We start from the raw sequence: 25809 nt of genomic DNA, 5'->3' as shown, positions 1-25809 counted from the left end.
TTAACTATCATTGGTATTTCAATACAGGGGTGAGCCAAAGTAGTTCACAGTTGTTCGTCAGGAAAATAATAATAATAATAATACAAAAATAAAATCTATTTTGCGTACTCAAAACTGTAAATCTAATTTTGCCCACCCCTGTGGAGCCATTCCTGAACATCAGGAATGAATTCAATTTGGAGAACCATCCAGTACTTAAAAGTCACCAAGGCTTTTCTATTTGGGCCCAAACCTCCTGTAATCCCTATTGTATTTTATTTGTAAATGTGGATTCCCCTGTTTTGGGTAACTTAACTGGGAACAAGTCAGAAAGCACTTTTTACACTTAACGCTCTTGACTTCAAAATCAGTACCTCGTATTACGGAGTGCGTGTGCTGCACATAATTTTTTTGTATGGGATCAAAGTACCTTTTACATTTAAGTGGGGATCTGGAGGCAATGTTAACAATAGCAAGACCGTCAGCTGGAAATGTACTTTCGGGCTCTGGATTCAAAATCTTGTAAACTGAGGCCCTGTCACCCCGCTCTTGGTGCAGCAGTCAGTAACTGAATTGTTATTGAAACCCTATGTTTTGCATGACAATATGCTATGGAAACATTCCAAAGAACTACTGGAGTCCCACTTCTCCAGGGCTTATTTTAATTTACTATATATGAATAAGACACGAGTCGATCCACTGAGGTTAGGGGTTGACCGGTGTCGTTAAGAAACTGGAGTCTGGACATTTACCGGTATCTCAACGTTATAGAAAAGAAAATGGACTTAGGAACGCCAAAAAACCCAACCCTTCCATCCGGGCCAATCGCTGGCGACGCAACCGGAAGTTCCGGACTCACGGCACGCTCAGCTTCCGTAAGTATCGCGAGTTGAAATGTGAAAGCTGCTGACAATCGATTGGCTAACGAGACCGGTGACGTCAGACGCAAAACCCCGGGCCTACCACGGAGCGTTAGAGGAGAAGAACGCGTTTTGGAGGTATCTTTGAGCTGGCTGAAGAGACACCATGAGCAAAGCTCACCCCCCCGAGCTAAAAAAGTAAGTGTGTGGGAAGGCCGTGGGAGCTTCTTCGTAAGTGTTGCCAGGTTGTTTGTATGCTTAAAGTTCCTTAGATTCTCCTCCATGTCCAGTCAGTGCGCCTGGCGTGCGTATTCGGGTACGAGGCCGCGGAGCACCCAGCTTGGGTTCCGCGCTTTCGGGCCTGAAACCCGCGCAGACGTAGCTGTCCTACTTGGTTGGCATGGTTACCCGAGGCCGCGGTGGCTCGGGTATTGAGCCCAGTTAATCTAGCTGAAGCCGCCGGCTGCACGTCTCTCCCGTTACTTGAAGATCTCGAGTGCCCCTCTTTGTTGACCATCTTACATAGCATCCTGTTCTACATCAGGCAGCTGGAGACTATCTCCGTAAGGAACTAATGGGGGTGAAATGGAAGTGTTTGATAATATATGAGATAGAAATCAAAAGCCACCTTAATCTTTTAAGAGTGTGTTTTTAGCTGTTTCTTTGAACTTTAACTTGGAAATTCCATTCCGTTTTCTTGCTTTCTTGAATTATACCTGAATGTCGTGTGATGTCTTGCTCTGTTAACAGTGCTGTGTGAGAACTTCTTTCCCTCATCAACGCAAAGTAAGACATGCCTACTTTAGATAGGGCCCACTATTTCCATGCCTCTTAAGTACGTACTCCTCCATCTTGTTTGTACCGTGCCGTGCCAGAATTCTGCGTGCAGCAGTCGGATAGAACAAAGGATGCAAAATCCATCCAGGGACCAACTTGTGAGGCAGCCATCTGGTCTACTTTGCCTATAGTTAATTTATTACCACCCCATAAAGAAGTTGGACTTAAGGAAAAGTTCACATTTAATAACTTTGTACTAAAGTGCACATTAGTGTGAAAGCCACCGTTTGTGCAAAAACTGTATATTTTAGTTGGATCTGTTAAAGACTTAATTATTAAATCATAAGCGTTACATTAAAAAGAATAGAAATTATTATCATGAAAATGTTTATCTGGAAGTTATTCTTTTATTGGTGAGCCAGTAAAATCTTGTAAATATCCTCTGGAGTCCTCAGAAACTGATGAAATGACAATAAATCTAACAAAAGGACCACCATTCATTACTTGTAATCTTAGATTTTCTTTTGAATTCTTAACAGATATTATTTGAGAATTTCAAAAGATGAAACTAGTTTTAACACCTTTCTCTTTTCATCTTTAGAATTCATGAATTTTGAAATCGTTTCATTTCTGCCGCCAAAATGACTTTCAAATTTTTTTATTCCTTTACTTTCTCACAAATTTCATCCTTTTTTACACGTTTATACCCACCTCCTGGTTTAGCATAACTCAGTGGTTCTTACCTGAGGGGTAGGGAGTCTGGCTCTACCAGCGTCTAGTGGGTAGAAGCCAGGGATGCTGCTAAATATTCTCCAGTGCCCTGGACATCCCTTAACAACAAAGAATTCTCTAGCCCCAAATGTCAGTATGCTGAGGTTGATATTCCCTGGCCTAACCAAATTCTCCCTCCCAGCATTTAAAAATTGTTGCTATGGTAGTCTTGCCAATAACTGACTTCTTTAATAACTTATTACTGTCTGCTTAATATAGTCTGGACTTGGCCCAGCATTCAAGCTCATCCGTATCAACTCCAAGCACCAAATATTACACACACTAATATTTGAGTGCTCTCCTCTCCGGCCAGATGGGACCATTTGTGTTTGCTAAAACCTTCTCACCTGCCGTGTAACTTTGGACAAGTTACTTGACTTTTCTAAGCCTCAGTTCCCCGTCTATAAAATGGTGGTAACACTAGTAGTAACTTACAAAGGTGTCATAAGGATTAAATAAGCTCATGTGTGTTACATTTGCAGTTTTCTGTAATACATCGTACTAAAATAGCTTATTTCATACTTTCTACATATTTTATTTCTAAATGTATCTTGCCATACCTTCTGTCAGGCCCCAAGTCTTAATAATCTCTGAATTCTCCCATGCTATCTTACACATTAAAATTGATGAAGTTTCTTATTTTCCAGCCTGTAACCGGAAGTGGTAAAAACTTGATTTGACTACACAGCTTAATATTTTCATAGTGCTCTGCTGAGATAGGACTGACTTGTTTAAAGCTTCAAAAATATGCACTTATTTTGCTAAAATACACTTATGTGTTGAAGAATAAAGCTTAATATTAAAACAATATTGTCTCAAATATAAAACAAAACACCTGTTGAATTGGATGTGGTTTGGTTACAACTTCTGATTTCTTCACAATTTTGTTTGGTTTAGAAATAACCAAAATATAATCAAATCTTTGTTTTTCTGTTAAAATCCAACCACTGAAAATTAGGTCAGTATTGAACAAGAATGCTTTTGTCATTTACCTGGGAAAACACTCAATTTAATATTGTTCATTAATATATTATAAACCCATTCCACTTTTACCGATTATCTTGCCCCTTCCCAAAATACATTGCTTTGTATAAGTACAAACTGAGGTGGCATACCACTCCCTCTTCCTTTATAGCAGTACGAGGTTTTTACTATTTTAAATTTCATTATTCCTATTGTGTAAATACAATTTTAGTAAATTATATTGGCTAGTGAATTACTATATAATTGAGTATATACCTAGTTTTGTGCATATTTATGCTTAAATTTGTTGTCAGTTATATATAATCTTTATCCCTTTGCTTTTTCAGATTTATGGACAAGAAGTTATCATGTAAGTTTTATTTAATTCAGTTCCTTTTTACATTTATAGTGTTTGTATACAGTGTTTTGAGCAACTCTATAAAGATTCAAAGCATACAGAGCCTCTAATTCACATTCATTCATTAAGCAGATTTAGCAAAATCCTAACTAGACAGTTTTATTTACATAATGTTTGAAATTTAATAAATTTCACAGTACTTCAGATACTTCATAATTCCATATAAGCCTACCTTCATTGTCACAAAATTAACAGAATTTTCCTATTTTGTGATGTTTGAAAATTTGTCCTTTTTTAAAAACAAAGGACATAGACAAGACTAAAAGTCTGACCCACACAGTTCTTGAAGTTTGTATGGGTTAAGATCATGGCTTCAGAGATAGGTAAGTAACCTTCAGTTTTGAATCCCTGCCCTGCCACACAGTAGCTGTATAACCTTGAACCAGTTACTCAAAAGCCTTTTGTACATTCCAGTTCCCTCATAAAAAGGATAATTCTGCTTTATAGGATTCTTGTAAGCTTAAATGTGGAAGTAAATATAAAGTAACCCCAGTGCTTGGCATATAGTAAGGATAGTGGATTATACATCTCATATACCTGGGTTTTACTCCACGTAATTTTTAGTGAATACTTGATAGTTAGTGGCCAGTTTTATTAAAACTTATTTTTCCCTTTTCCGTAGTGAAATTAAATGGTGGCAGACATGTCCAAGGAATCTTGCGGGGATTTGACCCCTTTATGAATCTTGTGATAGATGAATGTGTGGAGATGGCAACTAGTGGACAGCAGAACAATATTGGAATGGTGGTAAGTGAAGATGTGAGATTTCCTTTTTCATTTGGAATAGGCATTAACTTCCGTTCTGTCAAAGTCTTGAATTAAACTGAAGTTAGGCAAATTACAGGCAAGATTAGACTTTCCATTTTCGAGTTTAACATCGACAGTCACTTTATGGTGATATCCCAGTTACCTTTAAGTTAGATCTGAATCTCATATAGAATTCTCTGAGGTCATTGGGCTTGGAATAACTGTTGGAAATCATTTTTTAGCTTTATTCTATAATAGAATCTCATAGGCTTTATTAGAGCACTAGTTCTCCATCTTAATTGCATCTTAGAATCAAATTAGTTTGGGATGTAGCATAAAGGTTTTTTCAAGTTCCCCAGAGGATTCTAGTGGAAGGCAAAGATTAACCACTGGTATAGAGCATTTACAATCATCTGTTTACCCAAAAAACGAAAACTAGATTCTACCCCAAGCAATTGAATCTCTCTAGTGGTGTTTTGTTGTTGTTGTTAAATTAGTAATGTGTATGAAGATTCAGCATATGCTTATGAATTCTCCTCAGATGACCTTGTAAAAATGCAGGTCCTAATTGAGTAGGAATGGGGTGCAACCTGATATTTCTGCATTTCTAACAAGTGTCCATTGATGCAGATCTGCCCATCCACAGATCACACTTTTATTTTTAATTGTGTATATAATTAAATAGGGTTCTGGTATATCGCACCCAAATTTAAATTGGTGAAGAAAAGCCCTAGCGGATAGCTCAGTTGGTTAGAGTATTGTCCTGATACACCAAGGTTGTGGGTTTGATCCCTGGTCAGGTCAGAGCGCGTGAAAGAATCAATCAATGAATGCATAACTAAAAGTAGTCCAGGTAACAGTTACCAGGACGGTCATGATAATAGCCATTCATGTTGGAAGAAAACAGAAATACGGAGTTCTTAGTTATAGGAGCAAGCATTTCTACATTCATTCGTCCATAGTGGAATGACTGCTGAAGAATTTTTGATGTTTGCCAGCAAGACCCAGACATTAAATCCCTCTCTTTGCCCAGCACAGGACAATATACCCATACCCAGTAAGTACTAAGGCCAGGTTTCTTGGAAAAGGTGGATCAAAAAGGACAACTTAGCTCTGATTGGTGTGGCTCAGTAGTTTGGGGATCATCCTATCCTACAAACTGAAAGGTTGCTGTTTTGATTCCCGGTCATGGCACATACCTGGTTTGAGGGCCAGGTCCCCAGTTGGAGGCATGTGAGAGGCAGCAGATGGATGTTTCTCACACAGTGTTGATGTTTCTCTCCCTTCCCCTCTCTCTCAAAGTAAATGAATAAAATCTTGGTTTTTTTAAAGGACAGCTTAACTTTGGCAAATCATAGAGCATAAAGACTTCTCCAAGGTTATGAAAGTCCTAATTGTTAAATTTGATTTTTTGCCTTACTACTTTTTTTAAGTTTGAGCAGTAGAGGGGTGCGATTTTATTTTTAATGATTAGTTCCAATACTTGTGTTACTGTTTATTTCAAATATATTTTTATTAACTGCATTTTGAAAAGTAAGTCCATGGTCAGGACTGGAAAGAGCTTAGAGTATCTAGATATAAGACTTTCCTCCAAGTTTCATGTAAATCAACTTTCTTTCAAAGTACATTCTCCTTGAGCTTCTATTTGGCCTGGTCTGTGATTACATTATGATCTGTAGTACACCGGGGGCTTTTTATACAGGGTGGGGCAAATGTGGGTTTACAGTTCATATGGAAAGTAATATAATTAATAATAATACAAAGATAAATTCTGTGTTTTGTGTACTCACAACTGTAAACATACTTTTGCCAAACCCTGTATTCACAGACCCCTGGTCTTCCAGTTTGACTTAATGTTTCTGTCCCTCTTCACCTCAATTACCAGCCATATCGGCTGTGCTCTCAAGTATCCTGGCTTATCTTCATTTGTAGAATGGCTGTGTCAGACACTGTGCTAGTCCTGGGGCCTGTAAGCTCTCTACCAGTCTCTTTTCTTGAACAACATGGGCTTAAACTGTGCAGGTCCACCTACATGGGGTTTACTTCAATAAATACCCGGTATCCCTGGGTTTCACATCCACTTGTTCGACCATGGGTGGAAAACTATTTTCTGTCTGTGGTTGGGAATCCTTGGGTGTGGAGGGCCCGCTGTATGCATTATTACATGAGGGACTTGAGCATCCATGGATTTTGATACCTGAAGGGGGTCCTGGAACCAGTGCCCCTCAAGGAATGACTGGGAAGTCAAAAGCGTGGTGAAGGTGGGGGGGCCAGCGCCCTTAAGTCCTGTTTTGTTCAAAGGTTGACTACACTGGTGCCAGAACAGTGGTCATTCCCACTCTGAAACTTTCACTGGCTCATTGTTGGTTCCATGATCCCCTCCACTTTTACGGTTTGTGTTGAAGGTCTTCTAAGATTGGGTGCAAACTATCTTTGTTTCTTCTTCCCTTCATAACCTTTTACTGCAAATTAGATTCTTTTTTATTCCCCAGATAATTTCCCTGTCAATATTCTACCCAATTTTCAAACCCATCTAAATGCCGTCTTCATAGAGCCTACTTTTTGGAACTTCCATTCTGGTTTGTTCCCTAAATAAGCTTACCCCCATAAACTAATGTGCATATTCTGTTGTACCTATTTTTCCCATTAATTTATGGATCCCTTAGGGGCAGTAATGGTCATGTTATTTGAGTCCTGCAGTTACGGCAGTGAAATGAGTCATTGGAGACTTGGTATGTCAAAAGGGTAGTTGTCAGCCTTTGAGACTTCTTATTTGGCTTGAACTGACATGTTTTGTTTTGTTTTTTAAGATTATATCTATCTAAGAGGGGAAGAGGGGAGCAAAGAGAGGGAGAGAAACATCAGTCAGTTGCCTCTCACCCCCCTATCCCCACCCCCAACCAGGGACCTGGCTGGCAACCCAGGTGTGTATCCTGGGAATGGAACTAGCAACCTTTAGGTTTTCAGGACAATGCCCAACCCACTAAGTGGTAGTTTAGGGGGGGGTGAAAATTCTTAATCATAATTTATAAGTGTGTTAAGTGATGTGTGGTCTTTTTAAGTTACTTTTCTCTTTCTTAGGTAATACGAGGCAATAGTATCATCATGTTAGAAGCCTTGGAACGAGTATAAAGAATGGCCGTGTTCACCAGAGAAACCAACTGCTTCCACGCCCCCTCTCCACATTTCTTGTTTTACAGCAATATAAAAATTGAGTCTTGTACATTTTCATGTTGAACTTTTGTTAAATAAATTTTTGTATTGGTCAAAAAATGCTCTCTCAGATGTGCTGAACTTAAAAAATAGGATATTAGCTCTAATTTTTTTCTTATGTGAGCTATTCCTGGTTAGGACTGATTTTTTATAAAGGTTTTTATGCATTAGTATAGAAAAATCTATTAAATGTAAAACATTTGAACAGAGATAAAGAATCTGCAGACCTGAGCGGGTTTCTTTTGTAACATCAACTCTGATTTTCAAAACTCTTATAGTAATTTTGATACCTGGCTTTTCCAAGTACATCTGCATTCCAAATAGAGTACAGCAGAAAACAGGAAGCAGGGACGTTGCTGTTTGTTTTGAACGTAAGTGGGAAAATATTTTGAATACAAGAGTAGAAATAAAATCCAGAGAAAATATTCCAGTGTATTGTTCCTTTGAGCTGGAGAGTAGTAATAATGCTGCCCCTCACACTTAAATCTAGTTCATAAGTTTTAGGGTACAAAAACTGATGAAATACACTTTACATATGCTTATCATAAACCTAACCTTAAGAAACCTACCAAGCAAATGCTTAGGCCTGCAGTTTTTGTAATCATAGTGAAAAGCCTACAAATCCTACAAAGTGATTTGAATTGCTTTAAAACTAGAGAATGGGGCACACACGAGTGTGTAAGGCAGTTAAAAAACACGGTGGCTTGTATGTATCTAAAATGTGTACGGCAAAAAAACAGAGCGATCAAACCAACTTAAACATAAGAGTGTGAAATCCAGTACATTTTTATTATCCCAACTTTCATTTTTTCCATTTTTATTACTCCAATACATTTTAAATCCAGTGAACTTGATAGGCTTGATTTTTTGCAACCACGTAGAGCCGAGTTGTAGAAATGGTCTCCAGTGTGGTTCCTAGACCAGCAATATCACCTAGGACCTTAACAGAAATGCAGGCTTTGATACACCATTCCACACTTACTGAGAGTTCGGGGATGAGGCCCAGCAATGTTTTAGGCCCTCCAGGTGAGTCCGAAGCATACGCAAGTTATAGAACTGCGGCCTTGCATTCTGCCCCTGCATCATTTTTACCACTCTTGTGTAAAAAGATGAATAAGCAAGCTCTGACAGTATTTCTTCATCCAATTTTTTAAAAACTTTAGTGCTGTTAATTGTATTGAAACTAACATGCTTCATATATTGATAACCTGTTTTGCTCTCTGAGGAAGCAATTTCAGATGCCCTGTTGGAAAACAGTAGGTTTGATACAATGACAACACTTTAAATTGGTGTTCTTACAAGTAAAAATATATCCCATTGCAAACTTAAGTTTACAGGTGATAGAAATTAAACTATTTCATTAGTATTTACCAGTCTAGCACATACATCGTCTACATGTTGTCTTCATTAAAACCACAAAAGGAGAGCATTTTTAAAAATAAAATTAGAAAAAAGCTGACCATTTGACAAACTAGTTTTTAACAATACATGTTAACTTGGTTGCAGTTACATTCACAAGCTCTTGTTCTGTCTTGTGGACATTCATGATTTTCATACAGTAGATGTAGAACTGGTTTTCAAGTTTGGCTGCATATTAGAATCATTTGGGTAGCTTTGAAGGCCTACAGGTGACTTCAAAGTCCAGCCAAGGTGGACAACTACCATCTTAAGATTTCAGCAGTTTCTCACTCGAAATGGTACAGTAGTAGCTTAAGTATTTAACGGTTTGTGTATATGCTGGGTTTGATGAAGTACCGTGTCATTCTGAGTACCTTATGTCAACTACTCTGGAATCTAGGTTGCCTCTGCTGTTCACACTATCAGTGCTTCTTACTATCAAGGTTACTACTAGAGTTCTCATTGAGAAGTGATTCTTCACAAAATGAATCTTGGATAATGGGTTGGATTTCTTGGGGCCTTTAAGGCACTAAAAACCCTTGGGAGACATTTTAGACACCCAAATCAGTGATTCTCAATGTAGGTTACACATTAGGAATTTAAAAAATCTGATGGTGAGGCCCTATCCTCAATCCACTAAATCAGAATCTCTGATGGGGATTTGGGGGGAGTCCATCCATATTTTTAAAAGCTTCATACATGAGAATTTGATAACAATGCCAATTTCTTGATCAATAGCCTATACTTGCTTTTCATTTTACTGGTGATTGTTGTATGACATCTTAAGGTTGTACTACTCAGCCTTATGAATTTCACCCCTAAAAAACAGCAATCAAAAGAACATTCTAAAAGTCAAGGCTTCAGTCATGGGCACATTTACTTTGAAAGTGCTATGAGTTACTAAGGCCAGGCATAAGATACCAGCTCCCACAGTAGATCTCACTATGTGACTAAAGATCAAATCCAGCTGTGAAGCACAAATGAGCTCTTCCCCAACTAAAAGGTATGTCTTTTAAGTTCAAGTGTTCCGCTTAAAAAAGTTTTGTTCAAAATCCAGGGCCTATAACCTCTAGACCTACTGAATCAAAATCTCCAGAGGAGCTAGGGAATTTTGTTTTACAAATTCCAGGTGATTCTTACAATCAGACAGGTTTGGGAAATACTGTTGATTATTTAGAGTTAAAATTTGGAGCAGGCTTTCTGGAGCATGCCAATGCCTTTTCCCTCTCAGGCGTGCATCTTTACTTTTCTCTCCTAAAGTCTAAAGGTCCCCAAGAAACTTGCAGCCAAGGGAGCAGTGGGCAGCAGCAGCTGATCCCAGGCTAACCCACTGAACCCATTTCCAAGGACCCTTGTCTCTGACTTTTTCATGAGCTAAGAGCCGCCCCACTTTGGCTCACTCCTGTCATTGTCAGTTATTTCTCGGTGAGCTAACAGCAGCTCTGCTGGGGCTCACTTCTTTCCTATAACATTTCCAGGGGCCAAAACAGAGCACCTCCTCTTTTATACTTCTACTCTAAGCCCTTTGTTTCACTGTCCCCAATTTTAATAAACATACTCTCAAAGACAAAAATAATTTTTGTACGTGGCATAAATGCAATAGTTACACCTTCACACTTAATTAGACCTTGTATTTTCTCATGACTCAATGGGGTTGCTCTCATTAAACAATGATAATGGCAAAATATTTGATTCAAAATGTCTCTGCTCAGATTGTGTTTTTTTGCCAGTGATATTCCATCTGGAACTAGGAGGGAGGTTGGGGGAGAATGGAAGTGTTATCTCATAGTTCGGTTTTCAGTTTCTCATATAAGTCCTCTTGGTCAATCATGTCTGTGTGCCCGTTCCAGCGGTGATAGGCAAGGAGAGCAGCATTGTGGGCTGCAATGGCACTCATTTCCATGGCACTTGCTGCGCGCTCTATGCCATTCAGGTAGTAAAGTCGATCATGGAGTATGATGGGGGGGCTTTTCTCTGGAGGCTTATAGTAGGGATATGCAAGCCATTGCTGCTTTACAGTGTACTCATGGGACAAAAAGAGCTTTAAAATTTGCTCTTTGGTAAGAGTTTTCTGGGAAAAGGTCTTCCACACGTATGCTCCATCTGTTGATGGTTGAGGATCATTATCTTTTACAGAGGACACAATTCTAATGCTGTTAATAAACAAATCTGAACTACCAGTGATTAAGACCGTACGGAGATTAAATTTGTCTAAGGCTCTAGAGCTAAAAGCAGTTGAATTCAATTTTCCCTTAATAAAAGTTGTCACTATATGTTGGTAGTATTGATGGAATTCCTCAATTGGAGGATCAAAGTTGAGAAAACTTATATTGGATATTTTTTGACTCAATGGAGTGGCCACCATGATGATGTCATAGAAGTCTGAATGGGTCTCGGATCCACTTTGGTAGACAATTTCATACATCTTTGTGGGGTTTCCTAGAGGAAATAAGGAAGCATACACTTCTTTAGTGTTTCTAACATACTATATTTTATACCTCCTAAAAATAACTCTATACTTTTTTAATAATTTATAACCCTAAGGAATTAAAGACTTTAAGCTCTGACTGGGTAGCTCAGTTGGTCAGAGCATCAGCCTGATGCACCAAGGTTGTGAGTTTGATCCCCAGTCAGGGTACATACTAGAAGCAAACAATAAATATATAAATAAGTGGAACAATCGACATTTCTCTCTCTCTTAAAAACAAAAAAAAAAAGACGTGATTTACCTTTTAAGATAACTGTCCCAAATTGAGGCCAATTTCCTACTTAAAAATAATACCTTGTTAATAAGTACAAAATAAGGAAAATTTTTACTTTTGAGAATGAGATTTTTTAAATCCAAGTAGTCATGTCACTGTACTTGAGTACATTTCAGAGTATTTCTACATGGCACAAAACATACAATTTAAAATTCCATCAGTTGGAGTGAGAAATGGCAGAAGAGAGGTTTTTCTCTGTGAGCAATTATTTCCAACAGGGAAAATCAGGAACAATAAAATAGAAATTCAAGCTCACCTGTCTGCTTGGTCCTTGTTTTCTCCTCTATGGACATTACTGAGCCAGATATAAGGTTGCTTTTGGAAGCCTGAAGGAGGCCTGAGCAAACAAGTTTATTGCCACCTTCTACTGCCCAAAGGCCAGAATCGGTACAAGCTAGTGACACTGCCCCTGTAAGCAGCAGGAAAAAAAAATGTGTTTTAATTCTAATTCTGTAAGAGACCCTCCAACCACTCTCCCTCCCCAACTGGGTGAGTTCTGCTCCAAATGTCTCCACACACTTGAGAACCATTCAACCAATGAAAGCTAAGGGCTCTCTCCCCATAAAAAGGCGCATTTACATTTACATTTACACAATTTTACCAAAAATGCCTGAGGTTTCACAGAGAAAGGTAGTCTTCTCCAACCCATGGCTGAAGTCAGGAGTCACCATAACATCAGGTAAGCCCCTCTGTGAACCAATTCTAAAGCTGTTCCAAGCCTCAGCTTACCTACAAAGCCATTGAGGTCTGTGCCTTGGCCATAATTGAGCCTATTGATGGGAGCGACCATTTCATTGAGGAATTTCTCAGAGAAGCCTGCTTTCTGCAAGGTTTCAAGAAGTGTTTGGTTAAACATTCCAAGGAAGTCGTCCCCTCCTAGAGAGTGTAGTAAGTTTTCTACACTACTGAAGGCATAGTCATGAGACTGGTAGCGGTAGATCCTTTTGAAAAAAAGAAATGGCCATTAAAAACCAAACAGGATAGGGGTAAGGGGATGCATAAAGAAGGGAAATAGCATCCTATGACTCAAACTGACTTTCATGTGTCTTTCTGATGAGTTCTTACTTATCTTGGGACACACCTCAGCCACCATCTTCCCCAGGTACCCCAAAAGCTCTTGGCCCTCACTCTCCCTCCGCACATAAACTTCCACTGGAAGTTTACTGTCTTTTGTATACACTCTTCTGTATTAATATGGTCATGACGAAACCTTTAAAGACTTGGGTACATCTTGTTCACATTCACCTTTTCATCTACCAGTAACACAGACATGTCTAAAATTGTAACTGTTTAAAAAAGATTTTATTTATTTTTTAAAGAGAAGGGAAGGGACGGAAAAAGAGAGGGGGAGAAACATCAATGTGTGAGACAAACATCGATCGCTTGCCTCTTAGAGGCACCCCGATCAGGGACCAAACCTGCAATCCAGGTATGCGCCCTGACCAGGAATTACCAGCAACTTTTTGGTTCACAGGCCAGCACTCAACCCACTGAACCATACCAGCCAGGACTAAAATTATAACTTTATCTTTTCATCAGGCTTGACCCTCTCCACCCACTCTCTATCCCAAATGAAAATAACAAGTCACACCTAACATCCTATACATCATCCTCAGTTCATTCAAACAAATATTTTCACTTCTCCTTTCTGTTTCTCCCACCCAAGAAGGAAACCTTAGCAATCTTTCTAATGTGTCTCTGGTTACTTCATTCTCATTTTCCTGATCTTGAGTCAGGATTTATACTCAAACTACTAAAATGAGTAACTGATCTACCAGCTTCTAGTTCCTTTTAATCAATCCCCCAGAAACCTTATCTCTTTTATTCAAAAAACATCTTGCTTACTGCTGCTTACTAAATAAAGTCCTGAAATTTTTTTCTGACATTTTTTTAAAATCACACATTTTAGCCCCAGCCAGTGTGGCTCAGTTGGTTGGAGCATTGTCCCGTATACCAAAAGGTTGTAGGTTCAATACCCTGTAAGGGCACATATAAGAATCAACCAACAAACAACCAATGAAGGCATAAAATAAGTGGAAAAACAAAAATCAATCTCTCTCTCCCCCCTTTCCTCTCTCTCTTCAAATCAATAATTTTTAAAAATTTAAAAATTGTTACTATAGACAAAACAGGACGTTTTATAATAAGGATTAGTCCACCAGGAAGACATACATTTGGGAATTGTTTTTTAAAATAAAAATAGTATAATATAGCCCTGAGCAGTGTGGCTCAGATGGTTGGGCATCGTCCAGCAAATCGAAAGATCGCTTGTTCAATTCCTGGTCAAGGTACATGCCTGGGTTGCACGTTCAGTCCCTGGACGGGACATGGCCAAGAGGCAAGCGATCGATGTTTCTCCCTCACATCAATGTTTCTGTCCCTCTCTTTCTCCCTTTCTTCCCCTCTCTCTAAAAATATATAAATAAAATAATTTTTTAAATAGTATAATCTATATGTCCCCTCACTGGGTCTTTTTGACAGTTCTGCAATACCCTAAATTCACTTCAAAAGTGATTTTTTAATTTTTCAAAGGGCAATTCTCTACATGGCAAACAAGACACAGATAAGAAAATGAGACATGGCCCCAGCCAGGTAGCAAAAAAAAATGATGCATACAGATGGCACTGCGTCTGATGCCACTGGAACTGGATTTTCCTGCTGAGTGGGCAGCAACATGCCACCTACCTTCCTTAAAAACTGACTGATCATCTCTATACAAATTCTATATATTCTTTTCTTTTTTAATCCTCACCTAAGGATATGTTTATTGATTTTAGAGAGGAAGGTGGGGAGAGGGAGACAGAAGGAGAGGGAGAGAGAGACAGCAAAACAGAGAGAGGGACAGACACATCAATGGGTTGCTTCCCACTCTTACCTCAACCAGAGATCAAACCCAGGGATCAAAGCCACAACCTAGGTATGTGCCCCGACCAGAAATCAAACCCACAACCTTGTGGTGTACAAGGATAACACTCCAACCAACTGAGCTACCCAGCCAGGGATCTTCTTCTTCTTTTTTTTTTTTTCCCCCTTTCCTTTAAATGTTAGAAGTTTTGCTGTGGGCAGGTAGCTCAGTTGGTTTAGAGGACTGTCAGGATACGCCAGTGCTGCTGTTCGATCCAGGTCAGAGCACATACAAGAAGCAACCGATGAAGCATAAATGCATGGAACAACAAATCAATGTCTGTCTGTCTCTCTAATATCAAGAAATAAAAAATGTGTTAGAAATTTTACTGGAGTTAACATTTCACAAAGTTATATTCATACAAACAAAAAAATTTCAGGCATACAGACTCTCATCTGTTAACATGCCATCTTTCATCTCCAAATGTCAAAAATACTTCTTTTAATGATACACAAGGTCTTTAGAAAGTCACTTTTACTGTCCATTTGTTAGGTAAGAAACCTATTGTCTTCATTCATTTCATAAAATCCATGTTAAAAGAACTCTGTCTTGCCCTGATCGGTATAGCACAGTTGGTTGCGCCTCAACTGAAAGGTTCAGGGTTTGATTCCTGTTCAGGGACCATGCCCAAGTTCCAGGTTCAGTCCTGGTGAGGTCATGTAGGAGAAGCAACTGATGGATGTTTCTCCCCGTCTCTTTCTCCTTCCCTTGCCCTCTCTCTCAAAATAAATAAATAAAACCTTTTTAAAAAATATGTTATTGATTATGCTATTACAGTTGTCCCAATTTTCCCCCTTTGCTCCCTCCACTCAGTACCTCCAGCTATACCCTGCTTAGTTCATGCCCATGGGTCATTCATGTAAGTTCTTTGGCTACTTCATTTCCTATACTGTTCTTAACACCCCCGTCCATCTTATACCTACTAATTTGTACTTCTTATTCCCTGCACCTTTTCCCCATTTCCCCCCCAACCAATAATCCTCCAAATGATCTCCTTATCTATGATTCTGTTTCTGTTCTGCTTTTGTCCTTAGTTTGTTTTTTTAGATTCAATTGTTGATAGTTGTGAGTTTATTGCCATTTTAATTGTTCATAGTTTTGATCTTCTTCTTTTTCTTAGATAAGTCCCTTTGACATTTCATAGAATAATGGCTTGGTGATGATGAATTTCTTTAACTTGACTTTATCTGGGAAGCACTTTATCTGCCCTTCAATTCTAAATGATAGCTTTGCAGGATACAGTAATCTAGGTTGTAGGTCCCTGCTTTTCATCACTTTAAATACTTCTTGTCAGCCCTTCTAGCCTGCAAACCTTCTTTTGAGAAATCAGCTGAGAGTCTTATGGGAACTCCTCAGTAGGTAACTATCTGCATCTCCCTTGCTGCTTTTTAAGATTCTCACTTTATCTTTAAGCTTTGGCATTTTAATCATGATGTGTCTTAAGTGGGCCTCTTTGTGTCCACCTTGGTTGGGACTCTCTGTGCTTCCTGGACTTGTATGTCTATTTCCTTCATCAAATTAAGGATGTTTTCTTTCATTATTTTTTCAAATAAATTTCAATTTCTTGCTCTTCCTCTTTTCCCTCTGGCACCCCTAAGATTCAAATGTTCGTAAGTTTGAAGATGTCCCAGAGGCTCCTTATTCTGTCCTCATTTTTTAAATTCTTTTTTCTTCTTGCCGTTCTGATTGAATGCTTTTTTCTTCCTTACGTTTCAAATCATTGATTTGAGTCTCAGCTTCATCTATTCACTGTTGGTTTCCTGTAGATTTTTCTTTTAATTTCACTTAGTGTAACCTTCATTTCTGACTGGGTTTTTTTTTAATGCTGTTAAAGTACCCAATTAGTTCTTTGAGCATCCTGATAACCAATGTTTTGAACTCTGCATGTGATAGGTTGCTCGTCTCCATTTTGTTTAGCTCTTTTTCTGGAGTTTTGTTCTGTTCTTTCATTTGGACCATATTTCTTTGTCTCTTCATTTTGGCAGCCTCCCTGTGTTTATTTCTGTGTATTAGGTACAGCTGCTTTGACTCCTTGTCTTAGTAGTGTGGCCTATTGTAGAAAAGCGCACCTGTAAGTTGGATGGAGCAGAGCCTTAGGTAATCATCAGGGCAGGGTAACCCATGTTCCTGCTCTGTTACTCTGATTGGGGGAGGGCTCAGAAAGGGTACAATGCCACTGCTTAACCTCTGGACTTTTTCCCAGGAGGAAGCTGTCTCCCAGCACTCGCCCTGATGCCTCTCACTTCAATTTCTCCCCATGTGCCACTGGTGCCCTTCCAGCTGTTGTCCTGGTGCTGAATCCCCGAGGGACTGAAAGTCCTAAAGGCACCAGTGGCATAAGATAAGTTCTTTAAGAGGAGTCTCCTAAGAATCCCACACAGTTTCTTCCACCATCCCAACCCCCACTGGTTTTTATAGCCAGAAGTTATGGGGACTTATCTTCCTGGCACTGGAACCCTGGACTAGGTGGTCTGGCCTGGGGTTGGGATCCCTCACTCTCGAGGTATCCTTCCTGATTTTTATCCACCACATGTGGATGGAAAGGACCACCCTTTCTGCATCCCCTTGTCTCTCCACCTCTTTGTGCCTCTCTGCACATCTCTGCACATCTCTGCATCTCCACCCCTCCTACCCATCTGGATGAATGTGGCTTCTTTAAATCCTTGGTTGTCGGATTTCCATACAGCTTGATTTTCTGATTATTTTGGATGAAGTTTGTTTTGTAGTCATAATTTTTCCTGTAGTTGTTCAAGGAGGCAAGGTGTGTTTACCTATGCCTCCATCTTAACTAGAAGTCAAATAAATAAAATCTTTAAAAAAAAAAAAAAAGAACCCTGTCTTGGTTGTACTTTATCACAGCACTCTGGTATTAGTCCATTTTCCTCCATTCCTCCTGGTGCACTGCCATCTTGATTTGTCAGAGGTAGGGTCCATGTGAGACTCTTTAAGCTGACTGGGTGTAAATGCTTCCACCAACATCCATTACCTTACACAGGCCCTTTAGAAATTCAGTCTAAGGATTCACATTTTTGCTATATAAAATACAGACTCTCGCAAAGATTTTCTTTATCCTCAAATATAGAACTCCAGAGTCTCAGTCTTCAAAATGGTTTATCTCAAATAAAAGGCTGTATTTGTTCGGAAACATCATCAATCAAATTTAATTTTAAGCTTGTAAGTTACCGGGTCCAAACTCGGCTGCCAGAGCCTCGAGGTCACCCTGACACAATTCCATGCCACTTGCAAGCATGCATGGGGTCAGGTCGAGCAGCGAGGGTCCGCTTCAGGAGCTTCTAACACAGGATCCCACCCCAGCAAGCCAGCTGATCTTGCTCAGCTGTAGCAGCTTTGCCCCCACGGGCCTATGGGCTTGTGGACCACCCAGGCACAGCTCCCACCAGCCAGTGGGCCCCGTCATATCTGTAGAATGCCTGACAGCTCGGGGTGCTACTGCCTCTCTGGGCATCTTGTCCCATGCATGCGCGCCCATGTGATATCTCTCTCTCTCTCCTCCTCCTCCCCCTGCCCCACACACTGTGGCATTCCTGCCCCATCCCGTCCTCCACCCTCCCACCTCCCCTCTGCAGCCCCAGGTCTCTGCATCTCTATATATTTTCTTAGTTATTGGTTTATTGTTCTAGGTTACACATCCTCAGGACCTAGAATAGTGCCTAGCACATAACAGGCACATATGACATGTAATTTTACCTTTATGTTCGAACAATCATAGTAACAAAATAATAGCATTTACAAGTTGAATTATCTGCAGCATCTAAAATAATAAACCAGTCCTGGCCAGGTAGCTGTTAGAACATCATCCCCATATGCCAAGGTTGCAGTTCCATCCCTAGTCAGAGCACATACAAGAAGCAACTGATGAATGCATAAATAAGTGGAACAAATCGATGTCTGTTCGTCTGTCTCCCTCTCGCCCCCTCCAAAATCAGTAAGTAAAAATTAAAAATAAATAAAAAACAGGTGTGGCTCAGTGGATTAGGTGGAAGTCTGTGAACCGAAAGGTCACTGGTTCAATCCCCAGTCAGGGCACACGCCTAGATTGCAGGCCAGGTCCCTCAGGTCCCTCTCGGGGGCGTGTGAGAGGCAACCAACTGATGTTTCTCTCACACATCGATGTTTCTCTCCCTCTCTTTGGAAATAAATAAAATCTTTTTTAAAAGCAGGTTGCATTTTTCAAATTAAGATGGGTTATTTTATGTGATTGTTCCTAATTACCAAAGCAATGCACATTCATACACATAGTCAATTTTGAAAAACATAAAGAAAAAGAGGTACCTGTATTGTCACTGCCCAGGACAACGCCGGAGTTTACTATCTTAATTTAAATTCTTAGGGCATAGCCCTCTGGCTGGTATAGCTCAGTGGATTGAGCGCGGGCTTGCGAACCAAGGGGTCGCCTGTTTGATTCCCAGTCAGGGCACATGCCTGTGTTGTGGTCCAGGTCCCCAGTAGGGGACGTGTGAGAGGCAACCACAAATTGATGTTTCTCTCCCCTTCTTTCTCCTTCCCTTCCTTTCTCTAAAAATAAATAAAATCCTTAAAAAATATTCTTAGGGCATAGAACTAATACTGTACCTCAGGTTACTGGCTCACTGAAACATAATGTCACAATTAAAGCTCATTTTTCTTATCCTGTCTGCAAGCTCTTGTGCACATGACCTCACTCCTCTGATACACAATACCAGCACAGTGCAGAGATTAACAGTAAGGACTCTAGACTCAGCCTGCCTGGGTAGGAACTCTGGCTATGCCACTTAATAGGTGAGTATACTTGCACACTTGAAACTTCTCCATGCCTCCACCTTACACATCTGCAAAAAGAAGCTAATAAATAGTACCTACCTAGAGAGCCATCATGAGAATTCAAGAAGTTAATATTTGTAAGTCATTTAAGAGTAGCTAGCAACACTAAACAAGCATTTGCAAAATACATTTTCAGAAGCAAAATATAAACTACTTTTTCAGTTTCCAACGGGCTAAATGGTCTGCATATTTTATACAGGACGTTTTGCCTAACAAATACACCTTGTAGTTAGGTAGAGAATTGTTCCAAGAAACTATAAGTCTTAAAGATCATCTACCTAAAAGGTCTTAGGTTAAATAGAAGGAGAAAAAAATTACCTCATAAACTTGTCAAATATATCCTCTACCCACATGTGCAATCGAAGGGGCTGAAATCCATACTGCCAAATTAGTTTAATTATGTTCATTATAAGCCAGCTGCTCTCCTCAAATACCAGAGTCTCTCCATTAGAGACCCCCACTAGGCCTCCAGAACTCTGAACAGTAGATAGACCTACAAAAACAGAGAAAGGTAGCTAAGTCAGTGATTCCTGCGCTGACCAAATGAAAGAAAGTAACCTAAAGCTATCGGGGACACTCTAAAGTGAGTGAACTCCAGGCTTCCCCCAGTTCTCAGGAGACATATTAAAGAAGCTCTATTTTTAGGATAGTGATACAATACACTAGACACTCACTACATTGTACAAAAGCAGATTCTCTAAAAGATGGGTCAGATGATCATGCAGATATATCAAAATTAGACAAGCTATGTTTAGTCTGAAGTGACTAAAAAGTCAAAGGCAAAAGCAGAGTAGGTACTAAATTCAACTTAAAAGGAGAAATGTCAGAGATGATTCTTTGCAGCATAAACCACTCCTGACATACACTTGCCCTCGTGGGGAAAACAGAGGCTCAGGAAGCATCCACAGGAAGTATGGAAGGCAGCTAAGGGAAAGGAGACACCCTACTCCTGTGCAAATACTGTTTTACATAACTGGATATTTCAGATAACTGGAAGGAGGCCTATATTACCCAATATTCCTTGAGAAAAGGGCCTGCACAGGCCTGCCAGATTTCCCTCACAAGCTGCCCAGCTCCTATGCTGGTAGGGAAGTAGTCAGATGTCCCAGCTTCTAAACACATGCTGTACCCATAGTGGTGTAAGTAACTTTAAGCCAAATACTTCAAGCCTCTGGGCCTTATTTCCCCAGCTAAAAAATGAGCACACGAGGTTTCTGCTAATTCAAACCATTCTTTGGTTCAACAGAAACCCACAGGCTGAAGAACCGAGGACAGCAGTCATCCCCACCCCACCCCACCCCACCCCCATGGCTGAAATTCCAGATAACTGAAGATACTGATAACTAGTGTCCCATTACAGGACAGTGCCTCCTAACGAAGACAGTACCAACTTCTAGAAGGAAAGTAAGGAAACTAGTTTTACCAACTTGTCTTTAAAAGACAATTAAGAGTTCCAAATAAGGAAGTTTCAGTTCCTTATATGATGAAAATATTTATGGATGGTCACACAGAAAGCTGCATAGCTCTAAGACCAAATTACATACCCAGGTCCTTCACAAAACGCTTCATGTGCAGATTTAAAGGATGGATGACAGAACCTCCTGCTTCATATTCTTGCCCCTGCACAGTCAAGGTGGCCAGACGGCCCCCCACCTCTCCTCTTTCGTAAACGTCAATCTTGACATCTTTCCCAAACTTCTGCCGCAGATAATAGGCTGCTGAAGTGCCACCAATTCCAGCTCCAATTATCGCTATGGAGGGGGGAAAAAGGAACAGTTTCTGTCCGTCTTACCAGCTTTGTGGGTTTTACTGTTTTTGAAAAGCCATTAAGCAATAGCAAATGTTACTTAAGGCTATTATCCACAATTCAGGGACACCTCCATGGGGTAGGCCAGTGACAGTAGCTGTGAAGACAGAACTCTGAATCTGGACACAAACATTGCCCCCAGACAAAAAGTGGCAGTCAATTAACTGACAAATTGACATTAATTAGGGTTTTTTGGGGGTTTTGCCAGATGCCCAAAGATCCTCACAGTTCTTTGTGGAGGCATCAATGAGCCTGCACAACCTTCTTTGTGCCCAACTCCTGGGAACAGAGGAGGTGAGTCTTTCCAGCAGCATTTTAAATGAAGTGGCCGCCATTTTTGCCAAGATTTGTTGTTTCATTCATGTAGACAGGTTAATGATCCCAAAGAACAGTTTTAAAGGGAATAAGAAACAAAGCAAAACAAAACAAACAGGAAGGGGGGGGAGCCTGAAACTAGGAAGAGAGTGGATTATTTCAGCTGTGTAGTAATCTTAGGCAGGCAAACTGCAAGCCAGGGGCCTCTGAGGGCAGGCCAACCGCAGCAAAGCGGAGAGGGGAAGGTGGGTTCCACCCCATCGAAGGAAGCAAATGGGGTCAGCTTGTTCTCAACTGCTGGATGTGCAGAGCCCGCGTGCGTCTGTCATCTGCAGGGAGTAAGCGGCCCGTCGCTTCAGGACAAACCAGAAGACTGGTCTCCCAAAGGTGCAGCAAAGGAAGGCGGCGAGAGGGGCTCGGTCTCCCCCTACCACCAGCCTTCCGAGACCGGGGCTGCAGGGACGCTTGGAAGCCGCCGCCTGGGTCCCCCTTCCACGGCCCATTCCTCAAGTGGGCACATCTCCACGCCCAGGAAGGCACGGTCTCTGGAGCACCGAAAGCTGCACTGAGACGCAAACCGGGAAGATCGAAACCTGCGCAAAGGGCTCGGCCCGCGCGGCTTGTCCCCCGTCGAGGCTGCAGGGCCTGATGCCCTACGCAGCGGCAGCCAGGAGCGGGGCGCGCTCCTGCACCTCCCTCCGCGCTGCTCCACCGTTCACCTACCGATTTTATCCGGCGGGGCCCGCAGTTCCGTGCTCCCGGGGCACACCCAGCCACACAGCAGCAGCCACAGGACCAGAAGCGAAGAGACGAGCTCCCCGACAGCGCGACTCATAGCTCCTAGAACGCAGCACACGGGAGACCTGGCGTGCCCCACGGCCCCTCACGCCCGCTACCGCGCGACTGCGTGCTCCGCCCGCCCCGCCCCCTACCGGCCAAGCCCCCTGCCGGCCTCGCCACCTCTGGGCGCCGCCCAGGACCGCCCCCTGCCAGCTCCCGCTTCTGACACCCTAGGTCCACGCACCCCTCCAGAAGCGCAGAACTTTGACCCACTTGATACGCCAAGCCTGCCTGCCCTCTCCAAACTTACCCTGCTTCAGGGAGACACCAAAGGCACCAAAGGAAGCTCACCCAGCTCTCTTCTTTCCTATCTGTTCGATGAAACCCCTTACTTCTTCACTAGGATTCTGTTGTGTCCCTTTGTTTCCTCTCAAAGAATGCACCCAGCTAATCGCTGTCTAAAACAGTGGAGCTCCAAATACCTATTGAGTGATCATTATGTTCTGGGGATTGTTGGGTACGAGATGAATGGGTAAATGACGCTACGTGAAAGGAAAAATTAGGGCGACGTAGAATGGTCTGGTCTAAGGTGAAGGGATTGAAAAAGTAGTGTAACCGTACAGACGGTGGAACATTATTCAAGCATTAAAGAGAATGTAGGACCTGTAACTATTGTCCTAGTACTGTTAGGTGAGAAAATGGTTGGCTGAGTAGGGGTATTATATGATCCCATTTCCAGAATTAAAATACCCTACCCACCCAGCCAAAAAGAAAATAAAAATTAGTATATGGCCCTGACCGGTGGGGCTCAGTTGGTTGGGCATTTTACCACAAAGTGAAAGGTCACTGGTTCCCCTCCAGGTCAGGGAACATGCCTGGGCTGCAGGTTTCATCCCCAGTCAGGGCCTGTGCAAGAGGCAACCCCTCGATGTTTCTCTCTCACATTGATGTTTCTCTCCCTCTCTTATTTCCTCCTTTCCCCTCTCTCTAAAAATAAATAATATATTTTTTAAAAATCAGTATATGCCCTGGCTGGTGTGACTCAGTGGATTGAGTGCTGGCCTGTGAACCAAAAGGTCGCTGGTTCAATTCCCAGTCAGGGCGCATGCCTGGGTTGCGGTCCATGTCCCCAGTTGAGGGTGTGAGAGAGGCAACCAATCAATGTATCTCTTGCACATTGATGTTTCTCTCCCTCTCTTTCTCTCTCCCTCCCCCTCTCTCTAGAGACAAATAAAATGTTTTTTAAAAATTAGTATATGAACATGATGAACAGTATAGGTGGAAGGACAATAAGTTGGATAAAAGAAATGTTGAAACCTTTTTGCAACAGGTTTGCCACCAGAACATAGGTGTGGTGAAAACCACCGCTAAATCAAAGCCAAAATGGGAAAGGAAAAGATTCACATCAACATAGTCATCATTGGGCACATCGATTCCAGCAAATCTACCACTACTGGCCATCTGATCTACAAATGGGGTGGGATTGACAAAAGAATCATCAAAAAATTTGAGGAGGCTGCTAAGATAGGGAAGGGCTCCTTCTTTATCCTTGACACTCTTGGATAAACTGAAAGCTAAACATGAGCTCCAGGGGTATCACCATTCATATCTCCCTGTGGAAAATTAAGACCAGCAAGTATTATGTGGCCATCATTGATGCCCCAGGACACAGAGACTATCAAAAACATGACTACAAGCACATCTCAGGCTCTGTGCTGTCCTGATTGTTGCTGCTAGTGTTAGCAAATTTGAAGCACGGATCTCCAAGAATGGGCAGACCCATGAGCATGCCCTTCCGGCTTACACACTGGGTGTGAAACGTTAATTATTGGTGTTAACAAAATGGATCCCACTGAACTGCTCTACAGCCAGAAGAGATCTGAGGAGATTGTTAAAGAAGTCAGCACCTGCTTTAAGAAAATTGGCTACCAGCCTGACTTCAGCAGCAGCTGTGCCAATTTATGGCTTGAATGGTAACAACATGCTGGAGCCGAGGGATGGAAAGTCACCCATAAAAATGACAATACCAGTGGAACCCCACTGCTTGACACTCTGGATTGCATCCTACCACCAACTTGTCCAACTGGCAAGCCCCCGTGTCTACCCCTCCAGGCTGTCTACAAAATTGGTGGTATGAGCACTGTCCCTGTGAGCTGAGTGGAGACTGGTGTTCTCAGACCAGACATGGTGGTGACCTTTGCTCTAGTCAACATTACAGCTGAAACAAAGTCTATTGAAATGCACCACAAAGCTTAGAGTGAAGCTCTTCCTGGGGACAATGCAGTGTCAGTGTCAAGAACATGTCTGACAAACGTGTTTGTCCTGGCAGTGTGGCTACTGACAGCAAAAATTACCCACCAATGGAAGCAGCAAGCTTCACAGCTCAGGTGATTTTCCTGATCCATCAGTGCTGGATGTGCACCTGTACTGGACTGTCACACAGCTCATATTGCTTCCAAATTTGCTGAACTGAAGGAGAAGGTTGATCATCATTCTGGGAAAAAGCTAGGAGATGACTCAAAGTTTTTGAAATCTGGTGATGCTACCATCGTTGATATGGTTCCTGGCAAGCCCGTGTGTGTTGCTGTTTTGCTGTTCATGATGTGAGACAGACAGTTACTGTGGGTTCCATCAAAGCAGTGGACAAGAAGGCAGCTGGAGCTGGCAAAGTCATCAGGTCTGCCCAGAAACCTCAAAAGGCTAAATGAATATTATCCCCAATACAGGCGGCCCCAGTCTTAGTGGGTGAGAACTGTTTGTCAAAACTGTTTGTCTCAATAGTAAAAGACTGGATAATTATTACAAAGCATCATAAAACCTTCATAAGGAAAAGAGAATATTTTGTGGACCATTCGTTTTTGTATGTGTGTGTGTGTGACAGTTTTTAAGTTACTAGTTTTTAAAATCAGTACTTTTTAATGGAAACAACTGGACTGAAAATCTGTCACAGAATTTTGAGACCCATTAAAACAAAGTTTAATAAGAAACCTGTGTGTTTTTTTAAATTTATTGATTGTAGAAAGAGAGAGGAAGGAAAAGAGAGAAACATCGATTTGTCTTTCCACTTACTTATCCATTCATTTGTTGACCCTTGTATGTGCCCTGACCAGTGACTGAACCCACAACCCTGAACCTGTGTGTTCTCTCCATTAACACTGTAACTTTCTATTGTACTTAGGTAAAAGTAACCCATTTCTGGTGTTATATCTGCTAATACTTTAGAACTGGATAATTATGTTAACATTTTTTTTCTGGGGGAGAATTTTGTGGGTCTTTTTCACCTCAGGGGAGGA

General features: G+C 41.3%; 2 protein-coding genes across 2 annotated transcripts; one reads left to right on the top strand and one right to left on the bottom strand.

Annotated features, from left to right (window-relative positions):
* The first annotated feature begins 923 nt into the window (after positions 1-923).
* On the top strand, positions 924-7788 carry SNRPG (small nuclear ribonucleoprotein polypeptide G). The gene is made up of 4 exons (XM_024558522.4): positions 924-1037; positions 3698-3720; positions 4391-4515; positions 7597-7788. The coding sequence occupies exons 1-4, from the start codon at positions 1006-1008 to the stop codon at positions 7645-7647; spliced, it is 231 nt and encodes a 76-aa protein (XP_024414290.1). The 5' UTR covers positions 924-1005; the 3' UTR covers positions 7648-7788.
* A 702-nt stretch (positions 7789-8490) lies between these two features.
* On the bottom strand, positions 8491-22666 carry PCYOX1 (prenylcysteine oxidase 1). The gene is made up of 6 exons (XM_024558553.4): positions 22460-22666; positions 21159-21365; positions 19933-20107; positions 12618-12829; positions 12145-12297; positions 8491-11565 (listed from the first exon to the last, which is right to left on the bottom strand). The coding sequence occupies exons 1-6, from the start codon at positions 22569-22571 to the stop codon at positions 10910-10912; spliced, it is 1515 nt and encodes a 504-aa protein (XP_024414321.1). The 5' UTR covers positions 22572-22666; the 3' UTR covers positions 8491-10909.
* Between the last annotated feature and the right edge of the window lie 3143 nt (positions 22667-25809).

The sequence above is a fragment of the Desmodus rotundus genome, chromosome 5 (assembly GCF_022682495.2).
Source record: "Desmodus rotundus isolate HL8 chromosome 5, HLdesRot8A.1, whole genome shotgun sequence".
NCBI lineage: Eukaryota > Metazoa > Chordata > Mammalia > Chiroptera > Phyllostomidae > Desmodus > Desmodus rotundus.
This window is presented reverse-complemented; position numbering and strand designations above follow the sequence as displayed.

Bases quoted from the DNA above. Each gene is read 5' to 3' on its own strand.
- SNRPG (XM_024558522.4), top strand. From the start codon at position 1,006: ATGAGCAAAGCTCACCCCCCCGAGCTAAAAAA. The intron at 1,038-3,697 runs GTAAGTGTGTGG...TTGCTTTTTCAG, and splicing joins CACCCCCCCGAGCTAAAAAA to ATTTATGGACAAGAAGTTAT. The intron at 3,721-4,390 runs GTAAGTTTTATT...CCTTTTCCGTAG, and splicing joins TATGGACAAGAAGTTATCAT to TGAAATTAAATGGTGGCAGA.
- PCYOX1 (XM_024558553.4), bottom strand. From the start codon at position 22,571: ATGAGTCGCGCTGTCGGGGAGCTCGTCTCTTCGCTTCTGGTCCTGTGG. The intron at 12,830-19,932 runs GTAATTTTTTTC...TTTTTTCAAAAG, and splicing joins ATATTTGACAAGTTTATGAG to GATCTACCGCTACCAGTCTC. The intron at 12,298-12,617 runs GTAAGCTGAGGC...TGCTGCTTACAG, and splicing joins AGACCTCAATGGCTTTGTAG to GGGCAGTGTCACTAGCTTGT.